At 48.1% G+C, this 27,699-nt stretch overlaps 3 protein-coding genes across 7 annotated transcripts in view; all 3 read left to right on the plus strand.

The window, feature by feature from the left end:
* LOC148391289 (plasma membrane calcium-transporting ATPase 1-like) overlaps positions 1-17,476 on the plus strand; it is a 31,310-nt gene extending 13,834 nt beyond the window's left edge. For 2 of the 4 annotated variants that reach the window (XM_088388993.1, XM_088388994.1), the window contains exons 4-22: positions 24-281; positions 355-480; positions 654-779; positions 2,006-2,041; positions 5,077-5,250; positions 6,185-6,399; positions 6,490-6,732; positions 6,913-7,154; positions 7,228-7,465; positions 7,567-7,746; positions 7,818-7,905; positions 7,992-8,098; positions 8,181-8,372; positions 8,936-9,149; positions 9,305-9,516; positions 9,906-10,013; positions 10,522-10,704; positions 13,362-14,598; positions 15,656-17,476. In XM_088388993.1, the coding sequence (XP_088245119.1) occupies positions 24-281; positions 355-480; positions 654-779; positions 2,006-2,041; positions 5,077-5,250; positions 6,185-6,399; positions 6,490-6,732; positions 6,913-7,154; positions 7,228-7,465; positions 7,567-7,746; positions 7,818-7,905; positions 7,992-8,098; positions 8,181-8,372; positions 8,936-9,149; positions 9,305-9,516; positions 9,906-10,013; positions 10,522-10,704; positions 13,362-13,586 (3,167 nt within the window). In that variant the 3' untranslated portion in view covers positions 13,587-14,598; positions 15,656-17,476. Of the gene's footprint in view, positions 1-23; positions 282-354; positions 481-653; positions 780-2,005; positions 2,042-5,076; positions 5,251-6,184; positions 6,400-6,489; positions 6,733-6,912; positions 7,155-7,227; positions 7,466-7,566; positions 7,747-7,817; positions 7,906-7,991; positions 8,099-8,180; positions 8,373-8,935; positions 9,150-9,304; positions 9,517-9,905; positions 10,014-10,521; positions 10,705-12,196; positions 12,405-13,361; positions 14,599-15,655 lie in introns of those variants that run through there. The other 2 variants (XM_088388995.1, XM_088388996.1) reach the window with 2 other exon arrangements.
* A 3,206-nt stretch (positions 17,477-20,682) lies between these two features.
* pth4 (parathyroid hormone 4) lies at positions 20,683-22,068 on the plus strand. Of its 2 annotated transcripts, none has more exons than XM_088390362.1 (3): positions 20,683-20,758; positions 21,153-21,244; positions 21,332-22,068. In XM_088390362.1, exons 2-3 carry the CDS (start codon positions 21,156-21,158, stop codon positions 21,582-21,584), a joined length of 342 nt encoding a protein of 113 aa, XP_088246488.1. In that variant the 5' UTR covers positions 20,683-20,758; positions 21,153-21,155; the 3' UTR covers positions 21,585-22,068. The 2 variants fall into 2 exon arrangements, with proteins under 2 accessions (XP_088246488.1, XP_088246489.1); XM_088390363.1 differs by having other exon boundaries at positions 20,746-20,758; positions 21,156-21,244.
* Positions 22,069-22,465: 397 nt separating this feature from the next.
* LOC148391291 (choline/ethanolaminephosphotransferase 1-like) lies at positions 22,466-27,661 on the plus strand. Its single transcript, XM_088390187.1, has 10 exons — positions 22,466-22,710; positions 23,465-23,695; positions 23,802-23,976; positions 24,041-24,188; positions 24,285-24,426; positions 24,494-24,578; positions 25,062-25,193; positions 25,356-25,514; positions 25,652-25,777; positions 25,851-27,661. Exons 2-10 carry the CDS (start codon positions 23,505-23,507, stop codon positions 25,956-25,958), a joined length of 1,266 nt encoding a protein of 421 aa, XP_088246313.1. The 5' UTR covers positions 22,466-22,710; positions 23,465-23,504; the 3' UTR covers positions 25,959-27,661.
* The last annotated feature ends 38 nt before the right edge of the window (positions 27,662-27,699 follow it).

A 27,699-nucleotide genomic window follows, 5' to 3' on the forward strand; every position in this document is an offset into this window, starting at 1 on the left:
TGTTTCTTTGCAATTTTTTCCAGCTTGCGGCCAAGCGTCGGGCGGCGTGGAAGACGAAGGCGAGGCGCAGGCAGGCTGGATCGAGGGCGCGGCCATCTTGTTCTCGGTCATCATCGTGGTACTAGTGACGGCCTTCAACGATTGGTCCAAAGAGAAGCAGTTCCGAGGCCTCCAGAGTCGCATCGAGCAGGAGCAGAAGTTCACGGTCATTCGCAAGGGGCAAGTCATCCAGATCCCCGTGGCCGAGATGGTGGTGGGGGACATCGCCCAGATCAAATACGGTAACGCACCTTCACATTTGAGCGACCGAGCGAGCCTCCTTTCAAACCTGATGTTCTTGTCCTCGGCCCACAGGAGACCTGTTGCCCGCCGACGGCATTTTGATCCAAGGCAATGACCTGAAGATCGATGAGAGCTCCCTTACCGGAGAATCCGATCAGGTCCGCAAGTCTCTGGAGAAAGACCCCATGTTGCTGTCGGGTGAGTTTGAAGGCCCCAAAAATCGGCAACAACCACAAATGCCATTTTCCAGTCTGTCCGCGGATCCCAAACATTTTCACGCAAACAACCACACAAAATAGCATTTAGCATGTTAGCATTTTCTCCACGAAACAGTAGCATAGCAACACTCAAGGTGTGCTTCTGCCCGACAGGAACGCACGTGATGGAGGGCTCGGGCCGAATGGTGGTGTCGGCCGTCGGACTCAACTCTCAGACGGGGATCATCTTCACGCTGCTCGGTGCCGGCGACAACGGCGAGGAGAAGAAGGCCAAAAAAAGTACGAATGAGACACAAACCGTCGCAGCATCGTGAATGTTTTTTTGTGCTCATCTGGACAACAACTTGACACAAAACCACCTGAAATCACTTTTACGATACGCTCGAGAACATCCACTCCGATGTAAGTAACCACTGCTACATTAGTGGTACCAGTCGAAACATGAATAGTGTGGGTCTGTTTACATCAACGGATAGCATGGCTCAGATGTGTGTCGACCGCTAAATGTTGTGTAACTATGCGGCGCCGTTGGTTACAACCCTTCAATTCCACATCATATACGTACGGCTGGTATTGAACGACTTTTTTGTCACCGACGTTAAGGTGGCACTCTTGTCGACTAATCGATGGCAAATTCGATCCATCAACGATAACTTTCCCCCGCCGTCCTCGGTTCCACGGGCCCCGCCCCCAGAACCGTTCATCCAATCACATTCAAATAGCGCAAGCTAGCTTCCAACATTAGCGTCCGCTTGAGCTGCACTGTCAATCCCAGTCCAGTGAAGTCCAAAGTTTGTCCTTAGAATGAGCTCACGTGTCATTCACTTTTTTCTTGTCCAGTGTGGCATTCCTGTTGAATGAATGAATTAATTCATCAATGACCTCCTTTATTAAAACGCACGCCTGCCTTTGACTCCTCCCCCCAAGACCAAAATGATCTCGACGTGTACGCGGAGCGCTGTGATGCTAGGCCACAGGCGAGCGAGCGGAGCTGCTCGACCGTCCTCTTGGAGTGTTTATGATTTGCGATCATGCTCTCGTTATTTTCTTTTGTTCGGTCTGCTCATTTGTTTCCTTGCCTAATATTTGAGTTTGTCAATCTTTCATTTGAGAAGGGGCTGAATGGACCAAGTCAGCGCAAAGACGGATGCCGTGTGGCTCAAAAAAAAAAGATAAGATAAAAGAATGATCAAAATAAATTTGAGAGGAATATTGTAGGAGCTAACGAAATATATCAATGTATGAAAGTATCTGGGGGAGGTTTTTTCTAAAAAAAAAAAAAAAAAAAAAAAAAGGGAACATCTTCATAGATGCAATATACGACTTGAATTTTCACCGGTGATTGGCTGGCTGGAGCGAAATGGGACCGGCGTGAGCGTCTCCCTCTTTTCTGATTGGTCCATTGCTGCCAGCGAGACACACTCTCTCTGTTTTGAAGTTCTCCTTCAGTTTGATTCTTTTGATCCATCTTCTCAGCATTCCGCCCTCTCTCTCTGTCCGAACAGGTAAAAAACAAGGACCCCCCGAAAATCGCAACAAAGGTAACCCCCTCCATTCATCCATCCGTCGCTCTGTCCCGCCATCTTGCCCCTCCCTCGTTCTCTCCCCCGCATTGCATATTCTCCATCCAGAGGCAGGAGGGGGGCGCTCTTTCTCTCTCTGTCTGTCCGACTCCAATTGGGGATGCTCCCTGACGTTACTCGGGTGCAACTCTTGCGCTCTGATTGGTTTATTGACTTTTTTAGCGCCGCCGACGGAACCAAGCCCTTTTACAAATGACCCGATTTCAACAGTTGTCAAGATAGGCGAACTTGAAAGTTTATATATAAGCGGCCATGCACCCACTTTCATTACAAACAGCCCACGAGCTAACGCTGACAAAAAACGCCAGCTAACGTTAGCAACCATCGTCGACACTTGACACGTCGATGGCTGAAAAAACACACGTACATGATAATATTGCTGCGCTTACGAGCACATATTCTTTATCCTCAGCAGCAATTTAACAGTCGGAGGTGTGTCTGCATGACTATACTGTACAGCACCACCTCCTGGTGGCCAAAATGAGCATAGCAGAAGAAGCAGTGCACTGAATTGGATGTAGCATTAAATCATGGTCCAAGATGACAACAAATTTATCTTTATGAAGTTCAAAGCTTGTTTGGCATTTACAGATCACGCAAATCGCACAAGGAGAAAAACAAAAAGAAAGAAAATTGTTTCCAATTGTGTGATGATTATTTGCGCTTTAGAATTGAAAAGAGAACGATCCATTGCCATTGCAAGAGACAGTTGATTGGGAGGCGGAGTGTTCATATGCCCAACGTTTTTTTTTTTTTTCTGACGTCGTGACGGTGAGCTGAAATGCACATGCGCCGGTGTCAGCTCGCGCGCGTGCATCTCCCGTGGTTTGAGCATCTGCCGCCACTTAGGTCTTTGATGGACAAATTCGAGCACCCCTTTTTGTTTTTGTTTTGGGGAGTTGCACTCTGGTAGCAAATCTTCCTCTTCTTCTTGGTTGGTTCCTTGCAGGTGGTCGCTCCCCACCGTCGCCGTCTTTCTCTTTTCGTGTCCCGCTGCCGGCCTCGTCTCTGCCTCTACCTCCTCCTCCTCCTCCTCCTGCCATCCGTCCATCCTCCGTCCATGCCACCCAGCTGTCGTGGTTCTGCATCGCTGTGGTTTTTCGGGTGGTCCTTTTTCAGTTTGTCGTCTGTTTGTGGACTTGCTGTCGTTTTTCTTTTTGGTTGTCCGACTCCCACCACTACCGCGCGCACCTACGCACGCACACACACACACACGCGCGCACACGCGCCCATCCCATGTGTTAGTCAGTTAGTTCCACATCGCGTGCTTTTTTTTTTGCCAATTTCTTTATGGCTCATAGTAAAACAATAGAAATGTTCAAAACAAATCCAAAGAAATAACGTCCAGATGTTCATGATTTTGTTGTTTAAATGTTCCCCTTTTTCTTATGATAGGTTATTAATCTATGTGTCTTTTCCTATTCAGCCATCGATTGTTTCGTCGGGTGTCATAAATCCACCGGCACGGTCTTATTTTGACATCAAAATCGTTTCCCTCTCAGGGGTGAAAGCACTTTGAATTTTGACAATCCGCCGAAGCATGACAACACCCATTCAATAAAACTTTCAAATCGTCGAGTTATCACAGTTGCCACGCAAAACGAAAAATGTCGCCCATTAGCGTCACCCGTCTGTCTAATATTTTCCAAATTTATAGCAATCTGACAGAATTGCTCAAACAACTTCATGTATGTCAAAAATAGGCCAAGATGTCTTTAAAACCAAAATGGCAGACTTGCCGTGTCTTGATGAGACTTTTTTGTGGCGTGACTTCGTGACCCTGGCTGACTTAAGTGCGCGAGTGCAATAGACATAACGGAAAGCCAACAAGTTAGTTAAAGTGGTGCTAATCGTTTCCCAGTAGCTGCTGTTTTTGTGTCGAGATGAGGAGGTTTGCAGCGCCAAGCAGTCAGAGTCAGATTAGCTGAGGAGGCTTTTGGGCGAGCAGCGGTGCATGCCGGGAAACGGCTCAATCAAGCGCATCCGCCAGATGCAAATAGGCCCTTTGCTTATGCAAATGAGGCCAAGACTCCCCCAGTCAGCTTTTCAGAGCTGCCAGCCGAGCTCTTGCGTTATACAAATGCACTCTCTGGGGAGGTCTTCAACTTTTAGGGTCCGGGTAACCCTCCTAATGCCAATAAAGGCCAATAGTGCCTTTATGCCCACCTCCGATCCTGATTTCTTTAGAACTCTTTCAGCTTTGCTATCTAAATCTCATGAAGCTTGCATTTCCAACCAAAATGGTAGACTTTCTGTGTCTTGTGACTTTTTGGAGGGTCTTCTCTAACGGCCACCAGATGTCATGTTGCTAACTGAAACTGGCTTCAGGGGCTGAATTTCTTCCCAATTTTGGGCCATATTCAAATCAACGTGACATACCGGTTGGCGATAAATCTGTGGAGTGGAATCCCACATGACAAACCAGTTGACTTCCACGTTGTCCTTCATTTGATAACATTCATCTAGACAATGGCGGAGTTTTTGGGGCGGGCTGGCACCGATTGATGATTGATTCGTTGATTTGCTTCCGCCACTCGATCGAGCTCACTCAGGGAAGCGATGACAAGTGGAGTCGTGTGTGAACTTGAGTGCCCTGTGTTGTAATCCGCTGTTATGTGTATTGCGTCGGCTGCGCTTCATCACAACCTGGTGTGCGCCCGTGTCTTTTGTGTGAGCGTGCGTGTGTGTGTGTGAGTCTAATACAGGCGACTGTTGATTGTTGTCATGATGACAGCTCCTCTGCGTCCTGGAAGATGAAAAAGGATGTGGGGGAACCCTAACCCTAACCATGTCGGTGCTAAAAGCTGCTGCTTCCTCCCTGCAAAAACAAAACAACAACCAAAAACAAAACTTTGGCCATCTTTTTTCCCCCTCTCTAACCTTTTCTCTGTCTTTTGTCCTCACACCCTTCTTCCTCCTCATCATCACCGACACATTCATCCAACCTCCTCGACCACGACCCCGCCTTTTTTTTTTCCCCAACCCCCTTCCAGCCAAAACCCAGGACGGCATCGCATTGGAAATCCAGCCGCTGAAGAGCGAGGAGGCGGCCGAGTCGGAGGAGAAGGAGGAGGCCAAGCCGGTCAAGAAGGTGGTCGTGCCCAAGAAGGAGAAGTCCGTGCTGCAGGGGAAGCTGACCAAACTGGCCGTGCAGATCGGGAAGGCCGGTGAGGCGCTCGCAAAAAGCATTCAAAACACACAATCTGCATTTTCTATGATGAAATATTTCCGTTGGCCACGTAGCATAAATCTCCTTGTTACTGTTTCGATTTTTTCAAATATATCACTCAATTTTTTTTCCTGCTAGTCAGCTAACGTGCTGAGTTGTGTAACCTAATTGGAACAAAAACTAAGCACCGAGACAAACGCTGGGTCACCTCGCACTCACTTTTATTGAATCTGGCTTTTTTTTTTTTTTTTCTCGCCCCATTCTGGACACCACTCATCCTGGAATTGACACACTTGTCCAATCAGCCTTAATTCATTCACTTTCACATCAGACGTGGATGGGAGGGGGGGTTGTCCCCATCATAATTGGACACAGATTTTGAGACCTTATTGAAATTAGGATGGAACCAGTTAAGATGAAGCCAAAAAGGATGAAACCATGGACCCACATTTACAATCACTTCAAATGATTTTTTTTTTAATCTCCAGAAACAAGACTTAATTTCCATAAGAGTGATCCCACAAAAAAATGTATCGCTAATAAACACATTTGACATTTTATTCATAAAAATTCATATTTGGCATTTTTTTAATATTTATAAAGAAAACAAAATAGTGAAAACCAATCTCTATTGTATTGTTCATACGTGATATATATTTGTATTTATATTTAAGTAATTCAATAAATATCGCTGATATCTGGATTTGACATTTTTTACTGATTGTTAAAAAGGGAAACAAAAAATCTAATTTGAAAAATATTGTTGATTTTAAGCTATATGCTTAAAGTATGTTTTTAAGCTATATGCTTTATATTTTCGATTGACACGTAATTTTTAAGATTTTCACTTCTGCTTGTCACGTACTAGAATTCAATAATGATATTCTGATGATTGGTTGTTATTGTTTCTGACTGGCTGCCATTGTGCGCAGGCCTGATCATGTCGGCTGTGACGGTGATCATCTTGATCTTGTACTTCGTCATCGACACGTTCGGCGTCCAGGGACTCACGTGGACGTCTGAGTGCACGCCCATCTACATTCAGTACTTTGTCAAGTTCTTCATTATCGGCGTCACCGTCCTGGTGGTGGCCGTCCCCGAGGGCCTTCCCCTGGCCGTCACCATCTCGCTCGCCTACTCTGTCAAGGTAAATACAGTACGGGAATCAGAAATGGTGCAGGTAATTAATTTGTTAATAATTCAACGTAAAACCCAAACCCCGGTGTCCATCTTGTAGAAAATGATGAAGGATAACAACCTGGTGCGCCACCTGGACGCGTGCGAGACGATGGGCAACGCCACGGCCATCTGCTCGGACAAGACGGGCACCCTGACCATGAACCGCATGACCGTGGTGCAGGCCTTTGTGGGAGACACTCATCACAAGACCATACCCGAAGCCAGCGCCATCAAGCCCGACACCCTGGAGGTCCTGGTCAACAGCATCTCCATCAATTCGGCCTACACCACCAAGATCCTGGTGAGAAAGACAAAAGCCTATGACAAGCTAACCTAGCTAGCCATCATCTCAGCTTGGACAGTAGCTCTCAGTTTTAGCAGACACTAAGCTACTGGAGTGAGTCTGCTGTGTTGTCACTCTGTGTTCCTTTTTCGCTAACTGCACAAAACGGATTCTCTTTTTCCTCTTCATCTTCATCAGCCTCCAGAGAAGGAGGGCGGCCTCCCTCGACACGTGGGCAACAAGACGGAGTGCGCCCTCCTGGGTCTGGTTCTGGACCTGAAGCGGGACTACCAGCCCATCAGAGAGGAGGTCCCCGAGGAGAAGATGTACAAAGTGTACACCTTCAACTCCTCGCGCAAATCCATGAGCACCGTGCTCAGGATGGCCGACGGAGGCTTCCGCATGTACAGCAAGGGGGCGTCCGAGATCATCCTCAGAAAGTGAGCATGCGTCGGTAGTGGCGTCTTAGTTCCCGCGGTGCCTTTGAGAGCGTTCCCCTCGTGCTGCCTTCAGGTGCTCGCGGATTCTGGACTGCGATGGCCTCCTGCGCGTCTTCAAGCCTAAAGATCGCGACGAGATGGTGCGCAAGGTGATCGAGCCCATGGCCTGCGACGGCCTGCGCACCATCTGCTTGGCCTTCCGCGACTTCCCGGCCAGCGGCGGCGAGCCCAACTGGGACGCGGAGAACGACATTGTCAACGACCTCACCTGCATCGCCGTGGTCGGCATCGAGGACCCCGTCCGGCCAGAGGTGCTCGCAGCGCATATCATCTACACATCCGTCCGATGGCTAAACACAAAAGCCGCAGATAAGCAACACAAGAGCCGTTTAAACCGGCAATCTGACGGCAGGTCCCCGAGGCCATCACAAAGTGTCAGCGAGCGGGCATCACCGTCCGCATGGTGACGGGCGACAACATCAACACGGCGCGGGCCATCGCCACCAAGTGCGGGATCCTGCTGCCCAACGAGGACTTCCTGTGCATGGAGGGCAAAGAGTTCAACCAGCAAATCCGCAACGACAAGGGCGAGGTGGGCCCGCTCGACCCCGACGCGCACCTGACCCCCAAACGGGATGGCATTGTCTCGGTGTGTCTCCGCAGGTGGAGCAAGAGCGCCTGGACAAAGTTTGGCCCAAACTGCGAGTTCTCGCTCGTTCGTCGCCAACTGACAAGCACACGCTGGTCAAAGGTGGGAGTCGCGCTAATCGTTAGCGGCACCTCGTTGAGGAGGAGAGGGAGGGAGGGAGGAGCTCACGGCGCCCGCTCGCTCTTCAGGCATCATCGACAGCACAGTGGGCGAGACCCGACAGGTGGTGGCGGTGACGGGAGACGGAACCAACGACGGGCCCGCGCTCAAGAAAGCCGACGTGGGATTCGCCATGGTAAGCCGCGAATGTCACAGTCCCGCTTGTCGCCGAGTGTTTCGTCGGCACCCGCTTGAACTTGCCGCCCGCTGGCCTCCAGGGCATCGCCGGGACGGACGTGGCCAAAGAGGCGTCGGACATCATCTTGACGGACGACAACTTCACCAGCATCGTCCGGGCCGTCATGTGGGGGAGGAACGTCTACGACAGCATCTCCAAGTTTCTGCAGTTCCAACTCACCGTCAACGTGGTGGCCGTCATCGTGGCCTTCACTGGCGCCTGCATCACGCAGGTGACTTGGACATCCCGCTGCCTCGTGCCAATGCTTCTTATTGCACTTCCTGCAGCATTTCCACTTTTAGCGTGAGCTGCAACTGCAAGCGGCTCCTTGCGATTTGAACGTTCGCTTCCGTTTCAGTATCACACAGATGGTTGCGGGCATCATCTTAGCCTACTTTGCGACGCCGGCTGCAGTGGGCCAAGAGTCGCTAGTTATCGCTCCTGCCAGCTGTGAAGTCTTTCATCTTGTTGTCGTTATTATGCCAGGAGTTCACGTTTAGAGATTAGTCACATTATGACAGACATAAAAAAGAAATAGATTTCTCCTCCGCCTGTCTAACACTGCCTCCTGGTGGCCAAGGCAGGCATGACGGAAGGAGTAGCACAATATTCATCGTCCGTCCGTCCATCCATCCATCCATCCATCCATCCATCCATCCATCCATCCATCCATCCATCCATCCATCCATCCATCCATCCATCCATCCATCCATCCATCCATCCATCTTCTTCCGCTTATCCAGGGTCAGGTCACAGTGGCAGCAGAATGTGAGCAGTTTGTTTTGTTTTGTTTAGGATTCGCCGCTGAAGGCGGTGCAGATGCTGTGGGTGAACCTGATCATGGACACGCTGGCATCGCTGGCCTTGGCCACCGAGCCGCCTACCGAGTCACTGCTTCTGCGCAAGCCATACGGACGCAACAAGCCGCTCATCTCGCGCACCATGATGAAGAACATCTTGGGCCACGCCGTCTACCAGCTGGTCATCATCTTCACGCTACTATTTGCCGGTGAGTGACTTGCGCCCTGCTTGTCCCTGCATGCAAATGCTTTGGCAGCATCTTGTCCAAGTGAAGGAGGAGCTTCATTTCCACGCCATCTGCAACAAAATTCACTTGAAGTGTCAAAGTCACCAACGAAAACGCGCCCTTGCGCCTTTGTCCAGGCGAGAAGATCTTCGACATGGACAGCGGTCGCAACGCTCCGCTGCACTCACCTCCGTCCGAGCACTACACCATCGTCTTCAACGTCTTCGTCATGATGCAGCTCTTCAACGAGATCAACGCCCGCAAGATCCACGGCGAGCGCAACGTCTTTGAGGGCGTCTACCGCAACCCCATCTTCTGCAGCGTCGTCCTGGGGACCTTTGCCTTGCAGGTGAATGCCGCATCAGTTCTTCAGGGTCGGCAAATTCGATTTTATTTGGTTGGAAATCGACAGGATGACCTTTTTCGAGCTTTGCTCCTTTTTTTAGGGGTTCTATGTGAATGTTTTGATGTGAATTTTAGAATATTCTATGGACCTGGCAGAAAAGACAGAGTGGCATGAAGTGAATACCACAGTGCTTTAAAAACCAATTCGTGGATTGTCTCAAAAACGAGAGGCCATTTGGAAGAAGAATGTCGTTTTTTTGATCTGGCTCCTGTTGAAACGGTTTTCTTTACAACAGGCTTTCTTTCTTTCTTTCTTTCTTTCTTTCTTTCCAAGGCTGCATTTTTGCACCTGTTTTGTGTGTGGTTTGACTTGCTGCCGCCGCTTTTGTTCAGATCATCATCGTGCAGTTTGGCGGGAAGCCCTTCTCCTGCACGGCGCTCACCATCGATCAGTGGCTGTGGTGCGTCTTCATCGGCGTGGGCGAGCTGCTGTGGGGGCAGGTGAACGCACGCACGCACAAACACACACGCACACCTGGTGGCGGAGGCCAAATTGTTGCCATCGCGACCGGCACTATCACCACGGTAATGAGCTCGGCGCATGAAAGCGACGCCCAAGGGGATGCTGCAGATGAACCTGGCGTGCGGGTCCCTCGGTGAATACGCGCAAACATGGCAGTGGCGGCGGCGAGGGGAAGCTCGTTGCCGCCTGCTGGGTTCACGCGCAGGACAAGCGCTTTCAAGATGCTGACTGACAAAGTGTGGGAGGCCTTTTGTCTAACACACATGCGAGCGCATAGGCCAGATGGAACCCAATGAGATGGAAAAAATAAAAAGCAGCAACGCCCCCCCACGGGTTAGTTCCGTTGCAGAGCGCCCCAGCAATGAGTGAAATCTGCAACATTTCATTCGAGAAATACTCGTGCCTGTAACTTTGGCCTTCGGTTTGCTTTTGACTCGGGCCGGAAAAGACTTTCAGGCGACTGAGCGCCGCCGTGTCTCTTTTTAGCTGATCTCGTCGATACCCACGCACCACCTGAAGTTCCTGAAGGAGGCGGGTCACGGCACCACCAAGGAGGACATCCACGAGGAGGAGATGACGGCCGACAACGACGAGATCGACCACGCCGAGATGGAGCTCAGACGGGGGCAGATCCTTTGGTTCCGCGGCCTCAACCGCATCCAGACGCAGGTACGGCCGCCGTCACCGCGCCGCGGCGTCAATATCGGGAGGTGCCTCTTCAATCGGGACGCGCTTGTCTGATCAGCCAATCAAATGCTTCCAAATTAATTCCTAGACATGAGCAATTACGGATCGGCCGAGTAGTAGAAGAGCCTACTGGGCTAGTACTTGGGGAACTTTACACCTTGTGCCCAATTCAGTGAGTGAGCTTTTCTGTTGAACAGATGTTCTCTTAATTTCACACTCCGCTGCCACGCTCAAGCCAAACAAGCTTATTGGACATTTTCATTCAGTCGTGCCCGCGTGTGCACTCCTATAGGATTGATTAACGCTCAGTGAGCATTAAGTTGTGTCCACGGGCAGTCCCATTCAGTCCCTATGGGCTTCATTAGCCTCGCCGCTAACGTCCCCCCTGCGTGCACTCACACACACGCACACACACACTTACAACAACAGTAGCAGCAACCAGTTAAAGTAGTACAAATGCAATGAAGGCAATTCCACCATACATACGTGTTAGCAAAGGGTCACAGCTTAGCCTGTCAGTCTGCTAATGCTCTCTCTCTGGCTTTTGGTTGTCATCGACTTCAACACGTGAGGAGATCCGAGAAACATTACGAAGTGACGCGGGGGCCTTTGCATTTTCTTTCTGGAATTCGAGGAGGCAACAAAAAGTCTGCTGACTAATTAGCGTCTTATCTCTCCACGCTTCCCTTCCCGTCCTCCTCCTCATAATGCCGGCGACGGCGTGAGCTATAATTGCTACAAGCTGCAGCGAAGCTTATCAGTCGCTCGCTCGCTCCTTCTCGGTCCCGAGCGCCGCTGGCCTCTTTGTTCGCTCTTGCGTGTCTTCCTTCCACTTCTTCGCTTCTCTTCGTCGTCTTTGTCTTCGCTAAATGAACGACACGCGGCCTTTGTGCTTTTTTCTTCAACACACCCATGACCTGGATTTCCTGCCACCAGCATCGTCCTCACCTCACTGTTGACATATGGTAACAGAGTATGAACAGCGGCCAATTGCAATTTCTGCATATCGCCAGTCATGTCAAAGGTCGAATGCAGGCAACGGGCCTCTTCTTGGTTGTCACCCGAAGGAAAAGGGAAAAAAAAAACATGAGAAAGAACCGGAGAAATTTGGCAGCCCTATTGAAAAGTCGGAGATGACAACCCTGATATGCAGCAAGGTTTGAATGGTCTGGAAAAAAGTTAGAGGTGAGCACCTGCGATGCAAAAATGAAGCAAAAACTATTGGGCGTGGCTTCTTGAGACTTTTGGATGGGTCTGCTCACGATAGACTATCTTCAAACTGCTTTTTCAAAAGCGTCCCTTCGAGTAACAGGTTATGGTCGACATAGGAAACATAACATCAACCTCAATGACTTTTCTCTCTGGCTTGTGCGTGCGTGCGCTGTTTAACTTTCTTCTTCCAGCTTTGTCTAACCACGCTCCAGTAATGCTCCCTCCCTCGCGCCCCCCTCCCTCCCTCCTTGGCTTCCTTCAGATGGACGTCGTGTACACCTTCCAGACGGGCCAGGCAGCGGTGCCCGGGGCCCTGCGCCGGCAGCCCTCGGTGGTCAGCCAGCACAACGACGCTGCCGGCGCCAAAACACTCTCTAGTCCCACTCACTTAGGCCTTAGCACCTCCTCCTCTCTGGGGAACTCGGCCGGGGGGGCCGCCGCCCCCGCCGCTTCCTCCTCCGCTGCGGGCAGTGAGTCGGCTAACGCTAAGGCTAAAGCCTAGCTGGACTCTTTCTTTTCTTTTTGCAACTGCATGAACGCTTGTTGTCGCGGGTTGTCTGCACACCACGCCAGGTAGTCAAGACAACAGAAGGAATTTGCGCCTTCCAGATTTATCGACGAAAAAGAGCACAGCGTCCGGGGTTTCAGAAGCTAAAGTCGTCGGCTAGTTGGGAAGACTAGAAAAAACTCTTCCAAATCATGCACAATCTGAAAAACGGTGCTCAGCGCCCAACTTTGTTCAAGTGGCATACGATGGTACATGCACATGTATGATTGATGCCATCAGTTAGGCGTGATAGCGGCGGCCATCTTGCAGAATGGGAATGAACGCAACTAAAAGTATTGCGCAGTCAAGGCGCCTCTTGCCGGCGCTTGGTGATGTTCAGTCACTTTGCAATCGACATAAATGGGCGGACAAAAAAGAATCCGCAGAATGGCGTGCAGACAACCTGCCGGTCACATGCCTTGAAGCGTGTTTGCATGTTGTGTTGCCTTCCGCTTTCTTTGCCCTTCATCTTGTGACCGTCCGTCACGTGTGTCATCGTCAACGGCCCGCCCCGCCTTTTTTCTTTGACGGATTCTTGGTCAAGGATTTTTTTCCCTCACATTTAAGATAGACGAGAAGATATGACTTCACTTGTCCCACACGGGAAATTTGTTTGAATTTTGAATTAGTCGTTGTTGGCCTTTGGATGTTGAAGGAACAAAGAAACAGAAAAAGTTAACCACGTTTGCACTGTTTGGTGACTGTTCTGTTTTTGTTTTGCTTGATTGTGCGGATGTTTTATCACATTTGAAACATGTTGGCGTGCTTCCCATCATCCCATCTGCCCGCCTCCATCCTTCCCACCCTTTGCTCCCCAATATGAACAAAAACGATGAAAGCCCGCTCTAACATCTTTTGAACTTTTTATTTTTCTTGTCAGATTAAAGTGGTGAACGCGTTCCGGAGCTCGTTGTACGAAGGTCTGGAGAGTCCGGAGTCGCGTAGCTCCATCCACAGCTTCATGGCCCATCCTGAGTTTGTCCCGCTCTCCGAGGAGGAAGCTCGTATCCCGCCCATCGAGGAGTCAGGAGATGAGATCGAGACCCTCCCAGGAACCTCCCTTTCCTCAACCATGCCGGGAGATGCCGCCACTTCATCCGCATAAGCTTCTTTCTTCACCTCTTCCGCTTCCTCCTCTCATCATCACCACCATCGTCACACGTCTCCCACTGTTTTTTTTTTTCTTTTTCCCTCCCACTCTCACTGAGCAAAAATTTGTCATGAACAGCTTGAGTGGTTTGTTTGCAGCATGTGGCAAACAAGAAAAAAAAAAAAAGAGTTGTTAGGAGCTGGCTAACAACAAAAAGTCCAAGTGCTAGTTTAGAGTCAAAACACTCATTCTGCGACACATATGGAAGAGTTCATCGTCTTGAGATGTTAGCCAGAAAAAAAGTCCAAACGCTCATTCCCAACATTTCTTAGCAGCAAGAATTCCTCATGAGCAGGTTTGCAGTGTTAGCGGGTTGTTAACTTGTGGCGGAAAACAACAAGTTAGCATGTGCCTAAAACAAGTCAAGAAAATTCCTCTGAAGAATTCCTCGTCGTGGATCGTTAGCGAAGTCAAAATGGCAGAATCCCCTTTTTTTTCCCCCCCTGATAAATTAAAATTCACAGTGAGCTATGTTTTACCATTAGCATGTGGCTAAAAACAACAATCACAAAAAGTCAAAACACTAACCCGGTGACTCCGAATTCCTGCCACCCTTGTTTTCATTGGTCTTTTTTTTTTTTTAGCAATGACAATTCCTTGTGAGCAGCTTTAGTGGGTTTTTCGCAGCATGTGGCTATAAAGAACAACAAAAACAATGAAAAAAGCAGCACGAAAAGAAGTGCGCTGACCATGTACATACGCTTCCGCTAAAGGCTAACAGAGATTTCCCGGTCGGAACTTTTGTTGTTGTTGTTTTTAAGCCATTTTGAATTGAGTTTTTGTTTGTTAATCCTCTAACGAATGTTCTTTGTTGTTGAGTGTCACACTACTGTCTTCAAAGAAAACTTTTCTCCTTGTTAGCGTCTCTTTCTTTTTCTGTTTGCATGTGGAAAGACGGAATGTTTAGGCTGAAAACAGTGGAGGGCGATCTGATGGCAGCAGGGATGGCAGCAGGGATGGGGAGAAGGTCAGCAAGGTTATAAGGGGGGGAGGGGGTGCATGTTGTGTTTTATCCGTGTCACGTCGCATGCTAACTTGAGAATGAAAATTTGGGAATTCTGTTCCAGTGCCCACCAACCCGTCCACGTCCTGTCTGTTGGAAGTAACTTGTGACGACAGCTAGCGTGCTAGCGTGGCTGATAGCGGCTTTGCTAAGCCGGAATGTAACTTCAACAATCAGCTAGTTGTTCCAGATCAAACTCATGTTTGCGTGCAGGCTTAACATTTGAGTGTCAAAGTCATCAAACATGTTGGAGTTTTGAATGGAGCGCTAATTTGAAGTCAAACATGTTGGCGACATAGTGCAAACGCCACGTGTTAGCCTACGCACGCTGTTTGAAAGCCATCGAGCACGCTAGTCTGTGAACGTCAAAAGTTTCCTGCCAGCTGACGGGAGGTCCAACTGTCTGTGTACACATCATTGTGTTAAAAGACAAGCTGTCTTGTGTTGTCTGTATTATTTTCCCCCTCCCTGGTCCATCAAACTCAGTGGATACAAGCCCAAGTCAGCCGTGGAGAGAAGGACTCCTGCCATGTTTGTGTCCAAAGCGGCTAGTTTTTTTTTTTCTTTCTATGTAACACAGAGCCATATTCACTAGTTGCCATATTCACTCAGCCCCCCCCCCCTCCCCCCTTTTTGGACTCTCAGCCCATAATAAGCAAAAGAATGAAAGGAAAAAAATAACCTCGGCCGTCACTGCCGCCAGAGTCTACAAGGACCTGTACGATGTTTACATGAAGAAATTCCAGCTCATTTCCTTCCACTTCCTGCTTGACGGCAATGCGGGGAGTCTCTCTCTTTGCATGCGTTTCATATCAAAATGTGTTGGTCATTTTTTTACGACTTGTGTATTTTTATATTCACGACTTTTTAATATTTTGGAGGATATGTAAGTCATCCGTGACATCTTAGTTTGTTTGCCCCGCCCCACTCTTTTTGATGTTGATGCTGCGTGTGTGTTGCCATGGTTACGACACACATTCACACACGCGGCCCTTAAGTGACTTGTTTACTTCCTGCTCAGTTGGATTGCCGATGTTCCGATTGGCCGCCGCCCCTCTTCAGGAGCCGACCGCGAGCCCCTTTTTCCTGCCGAGGCCGAACAGCATTGCCGTCGTTACCCGACCCTAACCATCTCACAGATCTCCATGCAATGCCACGGTGACAGCATCTCCCCAACATACAAACTTTGTGCCACGGAGATAAGAGCATCTTAAACAGCATCGCCATGGCAACAAGAACATCTTAACAGCATTGCTAGGGCAAAATGAGCATCACCGTGGTGACAGCGTCATTGGGATCTCCTACAGTGTCATTGACCAACACGGCCATGTTGAGATGTTGAGAACATAGGAATCTCCAAACATTGCCATCTTGGCAAATTCAGAACAACATCACCGTGGCAAGAGAAGTGTTTTGCCAACCTCCAAACATCACATGACAACAGCTTCTTGGGGAATGGTGAACAGCGGGTTCACGACAGCAACAGTGTCTGGCCGACCTCTGCCCACATCACCATGGCGACAGCAGACACAGGAACACTAAATAGCATCGCGCGCCATGGCAACGGAAGCATCTTGTCAACATTGCCACGCTGACAGCCATTTAAACGCCATCCAGCGTCACCACGGCAACAAAAACATCTCGCCAAAAAGCATCTCTGTGGCAACGCGCATCTTTAAACATTTAGCCAATCACCAAACAAATTGCCATTTGACGGCATCTTTCCAATCTCAAGACTCGTATCAAAGGGGTTGGAGCCTGTGGCAGAACAATTTTTTGACGGCCATTTCACCTGGACAAGGACTGCGGTGTGCTTTTTTTTTTTTTTCCTCGAACATCAGCGCTACCTGCAGGAGGTGCCATGCAAGCACCACATCATAATATTAATCATCATGACCCCGGCATAGCTTTAAAAAAAAAAAAAATGTCCTGCCAAAGTCCTCAAGCACCATTTTTTTTTTTGGTCCTGCCCACCCGAAGCACGTCTGCCATACCAACAAGGGCACCCATCGTATTGAACTTGCTCACCTAAAAAAAAAAAAAAAAAATCTAGATGAGACTGTAAAATCCCATGAACATGATTGATTTATTCGCATCCGTTACAGAAAAGAAACCTGCCTCTTTTCGAAAAAAAAAAAAAAGAAACAACTTTTCTATGTCTATATAATGTAAATATATAGACACATTCTCAGTTGATGGCAAAAAATACTTGTTTTCCGTGCTAATGATGCTAATGATGATTATCTAATTAGGCGCGTGATGGTAGGTGTGTTTTTTTTTATATACGGCATAACCATCTGTGTGGCATGCATGACATATATTACCTACCCACAATTTTTCCGTGGTTTTAAAAAGCAATATGTCCAACCTGGTGCGATTAGTCGCATCGTGTTCCGTGTCGCCTTGAGCCACCATTTCCTGACCCCCCCCCGCACCCCTCCCTATATACACACACACACACGCACACACAAGAAAAACTACTCACAACAAAAGACAAAAATAGCAAGTGCATTTGGATCCAAATAAGTGTTGAGTGTTCAATGTCGTGTGTTGTGCATGTTTTTAGTACGGAATGGAACATCCCAAATGTTGACTTGTTTTCCCACCAATCCCAAGTAGACAAACACAGACATTCCCATCCTTCTTGTCATTCCGCCTCATCATCCCGGCCGATTGCAGGACGACCATTAGACGCTCAACCAATTCTGGTTTGCCCAAAAAGCGATAAACGCCCAAAGATGTTGCGCTGATTTACGAGACAACTCAACATTTGACAGGATGAATCGTAGATGGGATGCTTGCTGGAAAAGTCCTTATAATCATTAAAAACATTTACAAGTAATTTTGTTTGGTTGTTTTTTCAGAGGAAAGACATTAAGATGATTTAAATTAACATCACTGATCTTTTGAAAAACATTGCAAGATCAAACTGGTAATTTGTTTGAATACCAATGTTAAGATCTCGTATTTAAATACAAAAATGACTTGTTTTGTTATCCCCCCACGTTTTCCAGGAAAAAAAAAATCATGTCGTACGTACTTTATCGGATTGACCAATTTTCTCTCATTTTGGGAGCATATATATATATATATATATATATATATATATATATATATATATATATATATATATATATATATATATATATATATATATAGTTTGATGGGTTGCAAGATCAAGGTTTATACGCTGTTAGTTTGTTTTACCCTTCAGTATGGCCCTAATAGTGCTAAGCTAGCATCGCAAGTGTCGACCAAATGTTCTCCAGTCATAACGTACGTCCTCCTTCACACTGTGAGAGAATATCGTCTGTTATTTCATCATATTTGTTATTTGTGTCATCAATCACTCTGCCTCGTCTTTGTGTGTGTTGTAATCATAGAAACAGTTCTCCTTGACGCACTTGAGACAAAATGTTGCTGTTTTATGTCTGTCACAAATTTTCATGTCTTTATCTGACCTTTGGAAATTTCTTGAAGGTCAACATTTCCCTGTTAGCTCGCCAATTGACAACAGCTAAACATGATTGCGTGCTGGCATGTCGATATTAGCTCGTTGTGTGTCACGTCGCTATGTTAGCATTAGCAAGTGACTAATTGACACTCTTCAGAAAGATTTGCCAAAATGGCCACAAGCACCTGCACTAGCATATTGACATGCACTCAGTTGGACAATGTGACCCATTCCACACTTGTTAAAGTGTAAAGTAGTCAACTTGTAATGAGTGCTAGCGTGCTAATTTAAATGAGTAAACACAACTAATGAATGGCAACATTTTGCTGAGGCCGTTGTCGACACATGGCAATATGATGTTGGTTAACGTATGATTTTATTATATTTCAACATCCATAAATTGGTGCAGGTTGCAGATTAGTGACACTGCCAGCACACTAATTCAAGGGGAAATTTTTTTATTTTTTAGAAATTTAGGAATGCTAGCATGTTAGTATCGGATTGGGAAAACCGACGAAGGCACTGTTGAGTGCAATGATGCCCATTTCAATTAGCTTATTTGGTCTTCCGTCGTGTCCTTGTTTGCGTGTGATTGTTTCATCACTTCCTGTCTGCGTTTGACCACTTCCTGTCTGCTTGAATCTATGCAACACGACAACATCCCACTCCTGCATCCCCAACATCCCAAATACACACACACACTCGCATGCACACACACAAACAGACAAAAAACAAAGAAACAAGCAATTCCTTCACTCAACACACACTCGCGTGCACTCACAGGCATATACTATGTAGGCCCGCCCCCAAGGTTGCGCCAAATATGTTGTCTTAAACACTTTCACGGGCACATTCACAAACTGAAACATGATCTTCCATACTGTGCACACACACACACACTCAAACGTGCACCCATGCACGCAATCAAAGACACCCTGACGCTCACATAAACGCTTACATATGCAGGCAGACTCACACGCGCTTTGCTGTGCTGTACTCTGATCATGTGGAATGCCTTGCTCGCTTGCACTCGTGTTCTTTCTTTCTCTGATATTGTCACGTTGTTTAAACAAAAGAAGATAATCAAGTGACCGAGTTGTCGCATACACGTCCATGTACTATATATAAATATCTATAAATATCTATACAAATCTATATACAGAAAATAAAGCCATTGGAATTTGACAAGCCGGTGTCATTAGCGTCGTACCAGATGTGACTTCCAAAAATGCGGATGGATGGATGGATGGATGGATGGATGGATGGATGGATGGATGGATGGATGGATGGATGGATGGATGGATGGATGGATGGATGGATGGATGGATGGATGGATGGATGGATGGATGGATGGATGGATGGATGGATGGATGGATGGATGGATGGATGGATGGATGGATGGATGGATGGCACAGAATAAACAACAGAGAGATGTGGTGACCAATGGATGTCGAAGAAATGTGATGATGACATTTGGTTGTTCTTGACCTAGCAGTTTTAGAAATGTATGAACGGATGAGTGTTTTGTGAATGGATGAGAAATGGCTGCATTGATGGATTATATGATGGAAAGGGTGGGCTGATAGATAGCTAGAGAGAGAGAGAGAGACAGAGAGAGAGACAAACGGACATAGATAGATAGATAGATAGATAGATAGATAGATAGATAGATAGATAGATAGATAGATAGATGCTCAGTGCGCTCTACCCGTCTGACTCCCGTTGCCGACCTGTTCTGTTCGCTGTCTTGTCTTGCCTCCCGCCTGCCCTGCACTACCCATCTGCCCGTTATTGACCACGCTCTGCTTGCCCCCCGTCCTGACCATCTGCCCGTTCTCGACCACGCTCTACTCGCCGCCCGCCCTGACCTTCTGCTTGTCCCCGACTACCATCGCCGCAAGCGCCCCACCCTTGCATCACTGCTGTCTTCGCCAGGTCAGCTCGTGCTCCCCGGCTTCCAGCTCTCCACTTCCCATTTCCCGCCCTGTCTATCACGGATGGATGGATGGATGGATGGACCGACGGATTGATAGATAGATGAATGGATGATCGATGTCGCTGAAAGGCCCTCGTGGATCCTGCCACGTTACTCGCAGGAGTCAACGGCGTGTTAATGCGGTGGCGGGCAATGTGGCAGATCCTTTTAAGGGTGACCACCTCCGCCACCGCTCACGCGCTCGCACGTCAGCGCCGGAATCTTTTTGAACCACACGCGTGACCGATGACTTAATTGTTCTTAATTGTTTCGCTTCTGGTGACTAAATGGGAGGCGGGCCTAAAATGGCTTCTGCTGGCAGCAGGTCCCAACACATTCTCGCAGGATGGAAACCTGTCCGGCCTGCCTTGTTGTCACAGCGACCGCTCACCTCGGCTTCATTAGTCGGCGATATCTCCAGGCGACAAACACGTCCAACTTTCATCAGCCGCTCAAACGCGTATCCAGAAATTAGTCACGTCCCTTACTCATTCTCTTCTCTAGAAATGAAAGCACATAATAGACAAATCAATGCGATCTCACCCTGCTTATCAAAGATCCGGAGCCTACACACAAACAAGAGGTCTGATGTCGCGCGTGTGTGTTCATGAGCGTGCTCGTTAGGGCTCCTTTATAAAAGGTCTGGAGGTCGAGATTTCTCAATTTTTCTGCTGAGGATCTACTCTCGCCACGGGGTGAGTAGCCCTTCACTTCAACTGTAGGAACTCAGGCACGTCGACATTTCGAATAGTTGGCTGATAATAATTGTTCGGTTCCATAGTTGACGGTTTCTTGCGTTGCCCAAGTGTAAAATGTTGTTTTCCTTGGAGATACGACTATTTAGGCGTTTTCGATTTTTGTCTGTCACTTGATTTGCCTGCGACAAGGCAGAAATTGTCTTTGCCTTCTACTCCTTTTTGTTAGGCTCAGATACAAAGAACTCAAAAGAATAATCCAAGTGGTTTGGCATTTTTGCTTAATTGTTTTCTTTTTTTGTCTGAAAACAAATATTTGAGAACAGGAAATTTTGTCTTTTGTTACTTTTTCGGGAAGATCAATGTGAATTGGATCAATGTTTTGTGTTGTTAGAAGATGCAGATGTGTGACATCCCTGTGCGGCGGCTGGTGGTCTTTGTGCTCCTGGTGCTCCTCCCCACCGGGCTGTGTGAGGAGAACCAGAGGTGAGGCCAACACGCCGTGAGCCGTCTCGCCCCTCAAGACCAAAAACGTCTATTGAGGTTTCTGGTGGTGTTTCCTTGTGCTCACAGTCGCCGAGCGGTGGCCGAGCACCAGCTGATGCACGACCGCGGTCGCAACATCCAGAGCCTCAAGCGGCTCATCTGGCTGTCGGGGGCCATGGAGGGGCTGCACACGGCTCAGACTCGCTCGCTGGTGGCCCCAATGGCCCGGGAGGCCCCCGAGGACGAGGACGACCCTGACGTGGCCGCTCTGCTACGCCGGGTCCTCAGATACTTCTTTCAGAGTCCTTACGGGCCGCGCGCGGTCCAGCGAGAAGCCTGAACCCCTCGGCTCCGTCAAAACCTGACTCCTCGCTGCAAAACGGAATGCGGTATAGCGGATATCAAAAGTCTACACACCCCTGTTCAAAGGCCAGGTTTTTGTGATGTGAAATAAATGAGATCAAGATAAATCAATTCAAAAGTATTTCCTCCTCAATCCCCAACAGATGGGGGGGAAACATGTATATTCATTGCAGACAGTTTTGTATGAACAAGTGGCACTTGAGTAAAAGTATAATGTATCTATGTATTTACAAAATGTATGTGTTGTCTATATCTTGTATTTCTCGAATGGTGTAAACAAGACCTTCAGTGTGGAAATAGGCCATTCTTTGTCATCTGTTGTCACGTTCACGTTGCTACCTTCTCACGCTTCTTTTATCTTGATTGCTCCCTTTGCTAATAGTAACTCCCGCAGGATTGCAGGTTCTCACTATTTAATGGAAGCCGGAAAAATCGAAGACATGGTTGTGGAGCCTTCTCTGCTGGCTTGCGGAGGAAGGTTCAACCCCGGCCTCCAGGATTACTTATCTTAGTAATACTCTTGGGAGGGGGCAACTCTGCCTAGCCTACGTGAGCGCCCTGAACTGAAATCAACTAATAAGCATGGCAAGGGTGTCCTGGATGCCAAAATCTGCAGGAAAGGTCACAGTGACGGAGCTCATGTGACCTATTTTGTTATTAAATTTGAATGAAAATCAACATGATAGTTATTAGGATCACATGCAATTGAAATCACATTTATTACGTTGCCTTTAAATTAATTTGAAAACACGTTGACAGACAATTCCTTTTAATGGGAAATTTGCGGTTGAAAAGTGCAAAGTAGGTGTTAGCTCCGCCTTGTAAACCAGGTGCGCAGTTGGGTAGCGCTCCGCAAGTAACGCGAGATTTCCAACGGGATGACGCTAGCTCTCGTGCGGTGTCTGTCAATCACGGTGACACTGAAGCAGTACTGGACCGGTCGGTGAGGATTTCTATTCTCCTCATAGGCACACGCCACATATTGGCCCCTCGATTCCGACAAGCCGGAGGAGGGGACCTTTTGCTCCGCCACCGTGGGTTCCTGTGTGTCGGCGTGAAGAGCCTTGGGTCTCCCGTCGGACCTTCCGCGGCTCTCAGTGCAGGTACGTGCCTCCGGCTACGGATCTTTAGCACTCGAGGCTAGCTCGGGCCGGCAGGAGCCGACTCCCTGCCCGACTCTCCCCTTCTCCCAAGCCCGTTCCCTCAAGCGTGACATTTTCCCCTCGCCCTATAGGGCTGCGTGCGGCGCGGTAGTTCCACGACACAACCGCGCGAGATTGCTTCCTAAGCGGAGCAAGTTGGCCGCTCGGGAGGTGGCGGCTAGCCGAGCTAATGCTAATGCTAAAGCTCATGGTCAACATCAGCGGCCAGGCTGAAGCGAAGCTCGTCGCTAGCTCTGCAGGTGTTTTTTGACACGCTGGAAGCAGTTTTGATGACAGTATGGTCGTCTGTTTTGGATGACATTATTGCAATGATCGTCGCCTTCGCCCTCCCTTCTCGCGATTGTTTTAGCTAGTTTCACCTTTCCGAAGTAATCGACCTGTTTGAAGCGCTTGCTTATGACGAATTTGCACAGGCATTCACGTTTAAATGTGATTGTTGCATAACACCACGATCAGTAAATACTTTTAAATAATATTAGCCGATGTCAATGTAAATTGCAAGCAAAAAATAACCGTGTTGAATATTTTTATATTCATTGACTGATTAACCGATCACCAGAATTTTGTTCTGTCAAAAATCAAAGTCAACATCAGCCTCCAAAAATCCCTACCAGTCGGCCGCAGTGAGAAAAAGGAAAGAACAACATTTTGTAAAAAAATTAAACAAATGCTTTTGTCCTGGTGACGACTGTAGGTGGTGTCCAAATTGGGAGCAGCGGGCCAGCCGGGGCTCCATGAGTGCGACGGGGCAGCAGCATGGGGGGGGGCTGCGCTCCCGCCGGGCGCTCGTCCGGGACCGGGAGCCTGGCCCGGGCGCCGGCGTGGAGGCGAGCTGCTGGCTGGCGCCCGGAGTGCTGCGCAGGTTCCTCGAACTGCCTTCGCCCCCCCTCTCCAGGCATCAGCTCAAAAGACTGGAGGAGCACAGGTACACCCACAGTCGATCGCTGCCCAAAACTGCCACCGTGACGGACGGACTGCGGGACTAGCCGGCAGGTTCTAAATTGCCACCACTACCGTGTGTGCGTGCGCAGGTACAGCAGTGCCGGCTGCTCGCTGCTGGAGCCTCTGATGCAGCGCTACTGGGAGTGGCTGGTGGGCCGCGTGCCTGCCTGGATCGCACCCAACCTCATCACCATTGTCGGCCTGGCCACCAACATTGTCACCACCCTGGTGCTGGTCTACTACTGCCCCACCGCCACCGAGCAGGTCAGCAAGCTGAGTCGCGGCGCCTCAAAATGTCCCAGCGACCAACCCGCACTGCATTTGCCAGGCGCCGCTGTGGGCGTACCTGATGTGCGCAGTGGGGCTCTTCGTGTACCAGTCGCTGGACGCCATCGACGGGAAGCAGGCCAGGCGCACTAACAGCAGCTCGCCTTTGGGGGAGCTCTTTGACCACGGCTGTGACTCCCTCTCCACCGGTCAGACATTTTATTTGCTAGCAAAAAAAAAAAAACCTACCTGCGTCACTCTACTACGCTATGTTGAAATGTTGCCGCCCGTTTTGTCTTTTGCAGTATTTGTGGTGTTGGGAACGAGCATCGCGGTGCAACTGGGCACCAACCCCGACTGGATGTTTTTCTGCTGCTTCGCCGGCATGTTTATGTTCTACTGCGCCCACTGGCAGACCTACGTGTCGGGAACGCTGAGATTCGGCATGTAAGTTGGCCAACATGCACACGTAAGCCGAACTGGGATTGGCAGTAATTCATGTCTTGTCCCTCAGCATCGACGTGACCGAAGCGCAGCTCTTCATCATGAGCATGTACCTGCTGGCAGCTCTCGGAGGCTCCGCCTTCTGGCAGGCGCTGGTAAGGAATACGTTCTTGTCATTCTTGTGTCCATCTCATAGGCAAAAAAAACCCCAACAAGTTGCAGAAGCCATAAAAAATATTCCAGTCATCGTAAAAAACTCATCAAATAAAATGTCTAAGAGTTGATTTTGTTTGTTCATGAGAAAATGCAACAGAGATGAAGCCTTTCGAATTGTGAAATCTTGTGCAGCCACGAGGGGGCGCCTGCCCACCTCACTGGCCGTGCCTCATCTCAAATGGAACCGTTAATCATCTCCTCATTCCTCATTCAGTCTCAATCATAAATAAACAGTTAACACATCACTGTACAACCTTAAAGGCAAAACAACCGAGGACTGGAGTTTGACACCCTGCGTGCCATCTAAAGCTTTGAACTCTAATGTTTTGGGTTTTTTTTTTTTTTTTGCACTTGGGTGAAAGAAGACGACTTCCTGTGACGCGTCGTTGAAGCAGAACTCTGTTTCCCTTTTGGCTCCGCAGATTCCTGTTGTTAACGTTCAGGTGAAAATGGTTCCTGCCGTTTTCACCTTTCTTGGAGCAATCTTCTCCTGTAGCAACTATTTCCGAGTCATCTTCACCGGAGGCGTCGGCAAGAACGGCTCCACCATCGCGGTAAGTCTGCGCTAGCGCTGGGAAACTTGCGTTTGGGTTTCGAGTGGAACTTTCAGGAGGTCCTCTAAGCCTTCCCGGGTTGCTTTGGAAAAGGAGCTCCTGCTTGTCCTCCTTTTCAAGCTCCTGCTTGAAAAAAATCATGTTTTTTTTTCCTGTGGTCAGGGAACCAGCGTGCTGTCGCCGGTGCTGCACATCGGTTCCGTCATCGTTCTGGCCGTCATGATTTACAAGAAGTCGGCCGTGCAGCTCTTCGAGAAACACCCCTGTCTTTACATCCTGGCCTTTGGCTTCGTCTCTGCCAAAATCACCAATAAATTAGTCGTAAGTCAAACACACTGGCTTGGTTTCTCTTTTTCTCCCCTCCTTCCCCCTCCCCTCCCCTTCTTGAGCACCTCGTTTGCACTGAGCACGTGCGTCCATCCCGCGCTGACTGGTGTCATCTGATGTTGCGTCCTCAGGTAGCGCACATGACAAAAAGCGAGATGCACCTGCACGACTTGGCCTTCCTGGGACCAGGCCTCCTCTTCCTCAATCAGTATTTCAACAGTTTTATTGACGAGTACCTGGTGCTGTGGATTGCGCTGGTGAGTGACACTCATCCGCTTGATAATGGCAAGGCGCCTTGCTGGCGTGCTAATGGCTAACGTGTCGGCGCAGGTTCTGTCCTTGTTGGATCTGCTGCGCTACTGCGTGAGCGTGTGCAACCAGATCGCCGGCCACCTTCACATCTTTGTCTTCAAGATCACACCTTGCTCGCTGCGCTGATTGCTCCCCATCTGTCCCTCACCGTCCGTCCGCCTCCTCAGTTGGCTTGTCAAAAGTCGCCGCTTGAGCTGAGCCATGTCACAGTCGACCATTACTTCCTGTCAGTGTTTGTTTGAAGACTTCAGGTGCTACCCAAACACACACACGCACACACACACAGAAATGAAGAAAGCAAGCAACACGTTTGGGTTCATACGCACATCTTTTTTTCGTTGCTTCTTTCTCCCTCTTGTAAATAGGTGCCTTTTGATTGGCTTGCCTCCTTATTACTGCAACTTTATTTTTGTATTTTACTTTACACGCAATGTGTCCTGTCTAAAGTTGCAAATAACCATATATTAGCTGTACATTTTGAGGGGTTAAACTGGGCTCTTTTATTTATTGTCGACATGCGTGTGTGAAGTTTTTGTTTGTGCCAAAATTAAATAAATACAACACCTATTGAATCAAACTAAGTATTAATGGATGGAAATGTAAAAATAACTCAAATACTAATTGTAATCTTATCTAACGACTGATTTGATCGATTGTCTGCCTTTTTTTCTCATTAATGTAATGGAATTCTTTATCTCGTGAGTGACATTTTTATGTACTTATGACATTATTAATGATTTAATGGAATTAAAAATGACAAAAGAAATAGAAATTCCGTAGAATAATTCAACAATTAATCCAATGTTATTTGATAATAAAAATGCCATCAAATGAACAACAACTTTAAATGTTTCTTTCAAACGCAAATCTCGCTAAATATATGTAAAATGTAATTCATACAAGAATGAAAGTTCTTATTAGATTGAATTATGTCATAGTTGAGTATATAACAATTTCATATATGGGACATGGAATGAATTTGTTCACGTTTCAGTGAATAAGCCGCAGTTTATTTAATTTTGGCATGGAAGCACATCTTTGGCCTCTGATCGGACTCTCGGCTTTTGCCTTGTATTTCCTCTGCCTTGTTCACAGCAGACGGAAACCATTTTCCCCCCTTTCTTTTCGATTCTTACATTGTGACCTGATTCTTTTGTTCAAAGTGTAAAACAAAAGATGGCACGTGTCAGCACCACCCAAAGGCATACTTTTGACGACTTCACTTTCAAATTTCAGTGTCCAACACAAAAGATCTCTCAAGTGCTTTGTGCAGACGCATCCTTTTGTCAAGGTCATTTTGACATTACTTGTTTTGAAGCGTGGTATCGTTACAGCGCCACCCAGAGGCCTGGCATGTCAACGACATGCTTTGCAATCGAACATTTCAAGTGCTTTGTGTACAGCCAAGTCATTTTGACATTGTTACCGTTGATATTATTGATTTTTATTTTCAAAGTCCAAAATGTGGCATTGTTACAGCGCCACCCGTAAGTCCGGCACGCTCACAACATGCGTTAGTGTGGAAATTTTGACGTGCTTTTTACGTGAAGGGCCTTTGTCGACATCTCGGTGACATGGTCAATTTGTTTAACGTGCAAAAGTAAACACTGCGCGGTGACAGCGCCACTCGCGGGCCTGGCATGTCGGCGACCTGCTTTGGAGTGGAAAATTTGAAGTGCTTTCCGACATGTGACATTGTTTCAAGTGTGCGACCGTATTAACTTCCAAAAGCAAAACACGCACTTCATTGACTGGCGCGGTCCCTCGAGGTGATGGATGGCGCTTTTCATGTTAGCCTGGCATGAAAATAAAAACATGTTAGCAATTAATGAGAGATATGGCAACAAATCCCCTGACTGCTTTTGCG

This window comes from Syngnathus floridae, chromosome 11, assembly GCF_059516105.1.
Source record: "Syngnathus floridae isolate MCC-2025c chromosome 11, RoL_Sflo_1.0, whole genome shotgun sequence".
Taxonomy (NCBI): domain Eukaryota; kingdom Metazoa; phylum Chordata; class Actinopteri; order Syngnathiformes; family Syngnathidae; genus Syngnathus; species Syngnathus floridae.

What these genes read in the sequence shown, in the direction of transcription:
- LOC148391291 (XM_088390187.1), top strand. Translation starts at nt 23,505, where the DNA reads ATGAGTGCGACGGGGCAGCAGCATGGGGGGGGGCTGCGCTCCCGCCGG. An exon ending in GCCCCACCGCCACCGAGCAG is followed by an intron (nt 23,977 to 24,040) that starts GTCAGCAAGCTG and finishes TGCATTTGCCAG; the next exon opens with GCGCCGCTGTGGGCGTACCT. An exon ending in AGAACGGCTCCACCATCGCG is followed by an intron (nt 25,194 to 25,355) that starts GTAAGTCTGCGC and finishes TCCTGTGGTCAG; the next exon opens with GGAACCAGCGTGCTGTCGCC.
- pth4 (XM_088390362.1), top strand. Translation starts at nt 21,156, where the DNA reads ATGCAGATGTGTGACATCCCTGTGCGGCGGCTGGTGGTCTTTGTGCTC. An exon ending in CTGTGTGAGGAGAACCAGAG is followed by an intron (nt 21,245 to 21,331) that starts GTGAGGCCAACA and finishes TTGTGCTCACAG; the next exon opens with TCGCCGAGCGGTGGCCGAGC.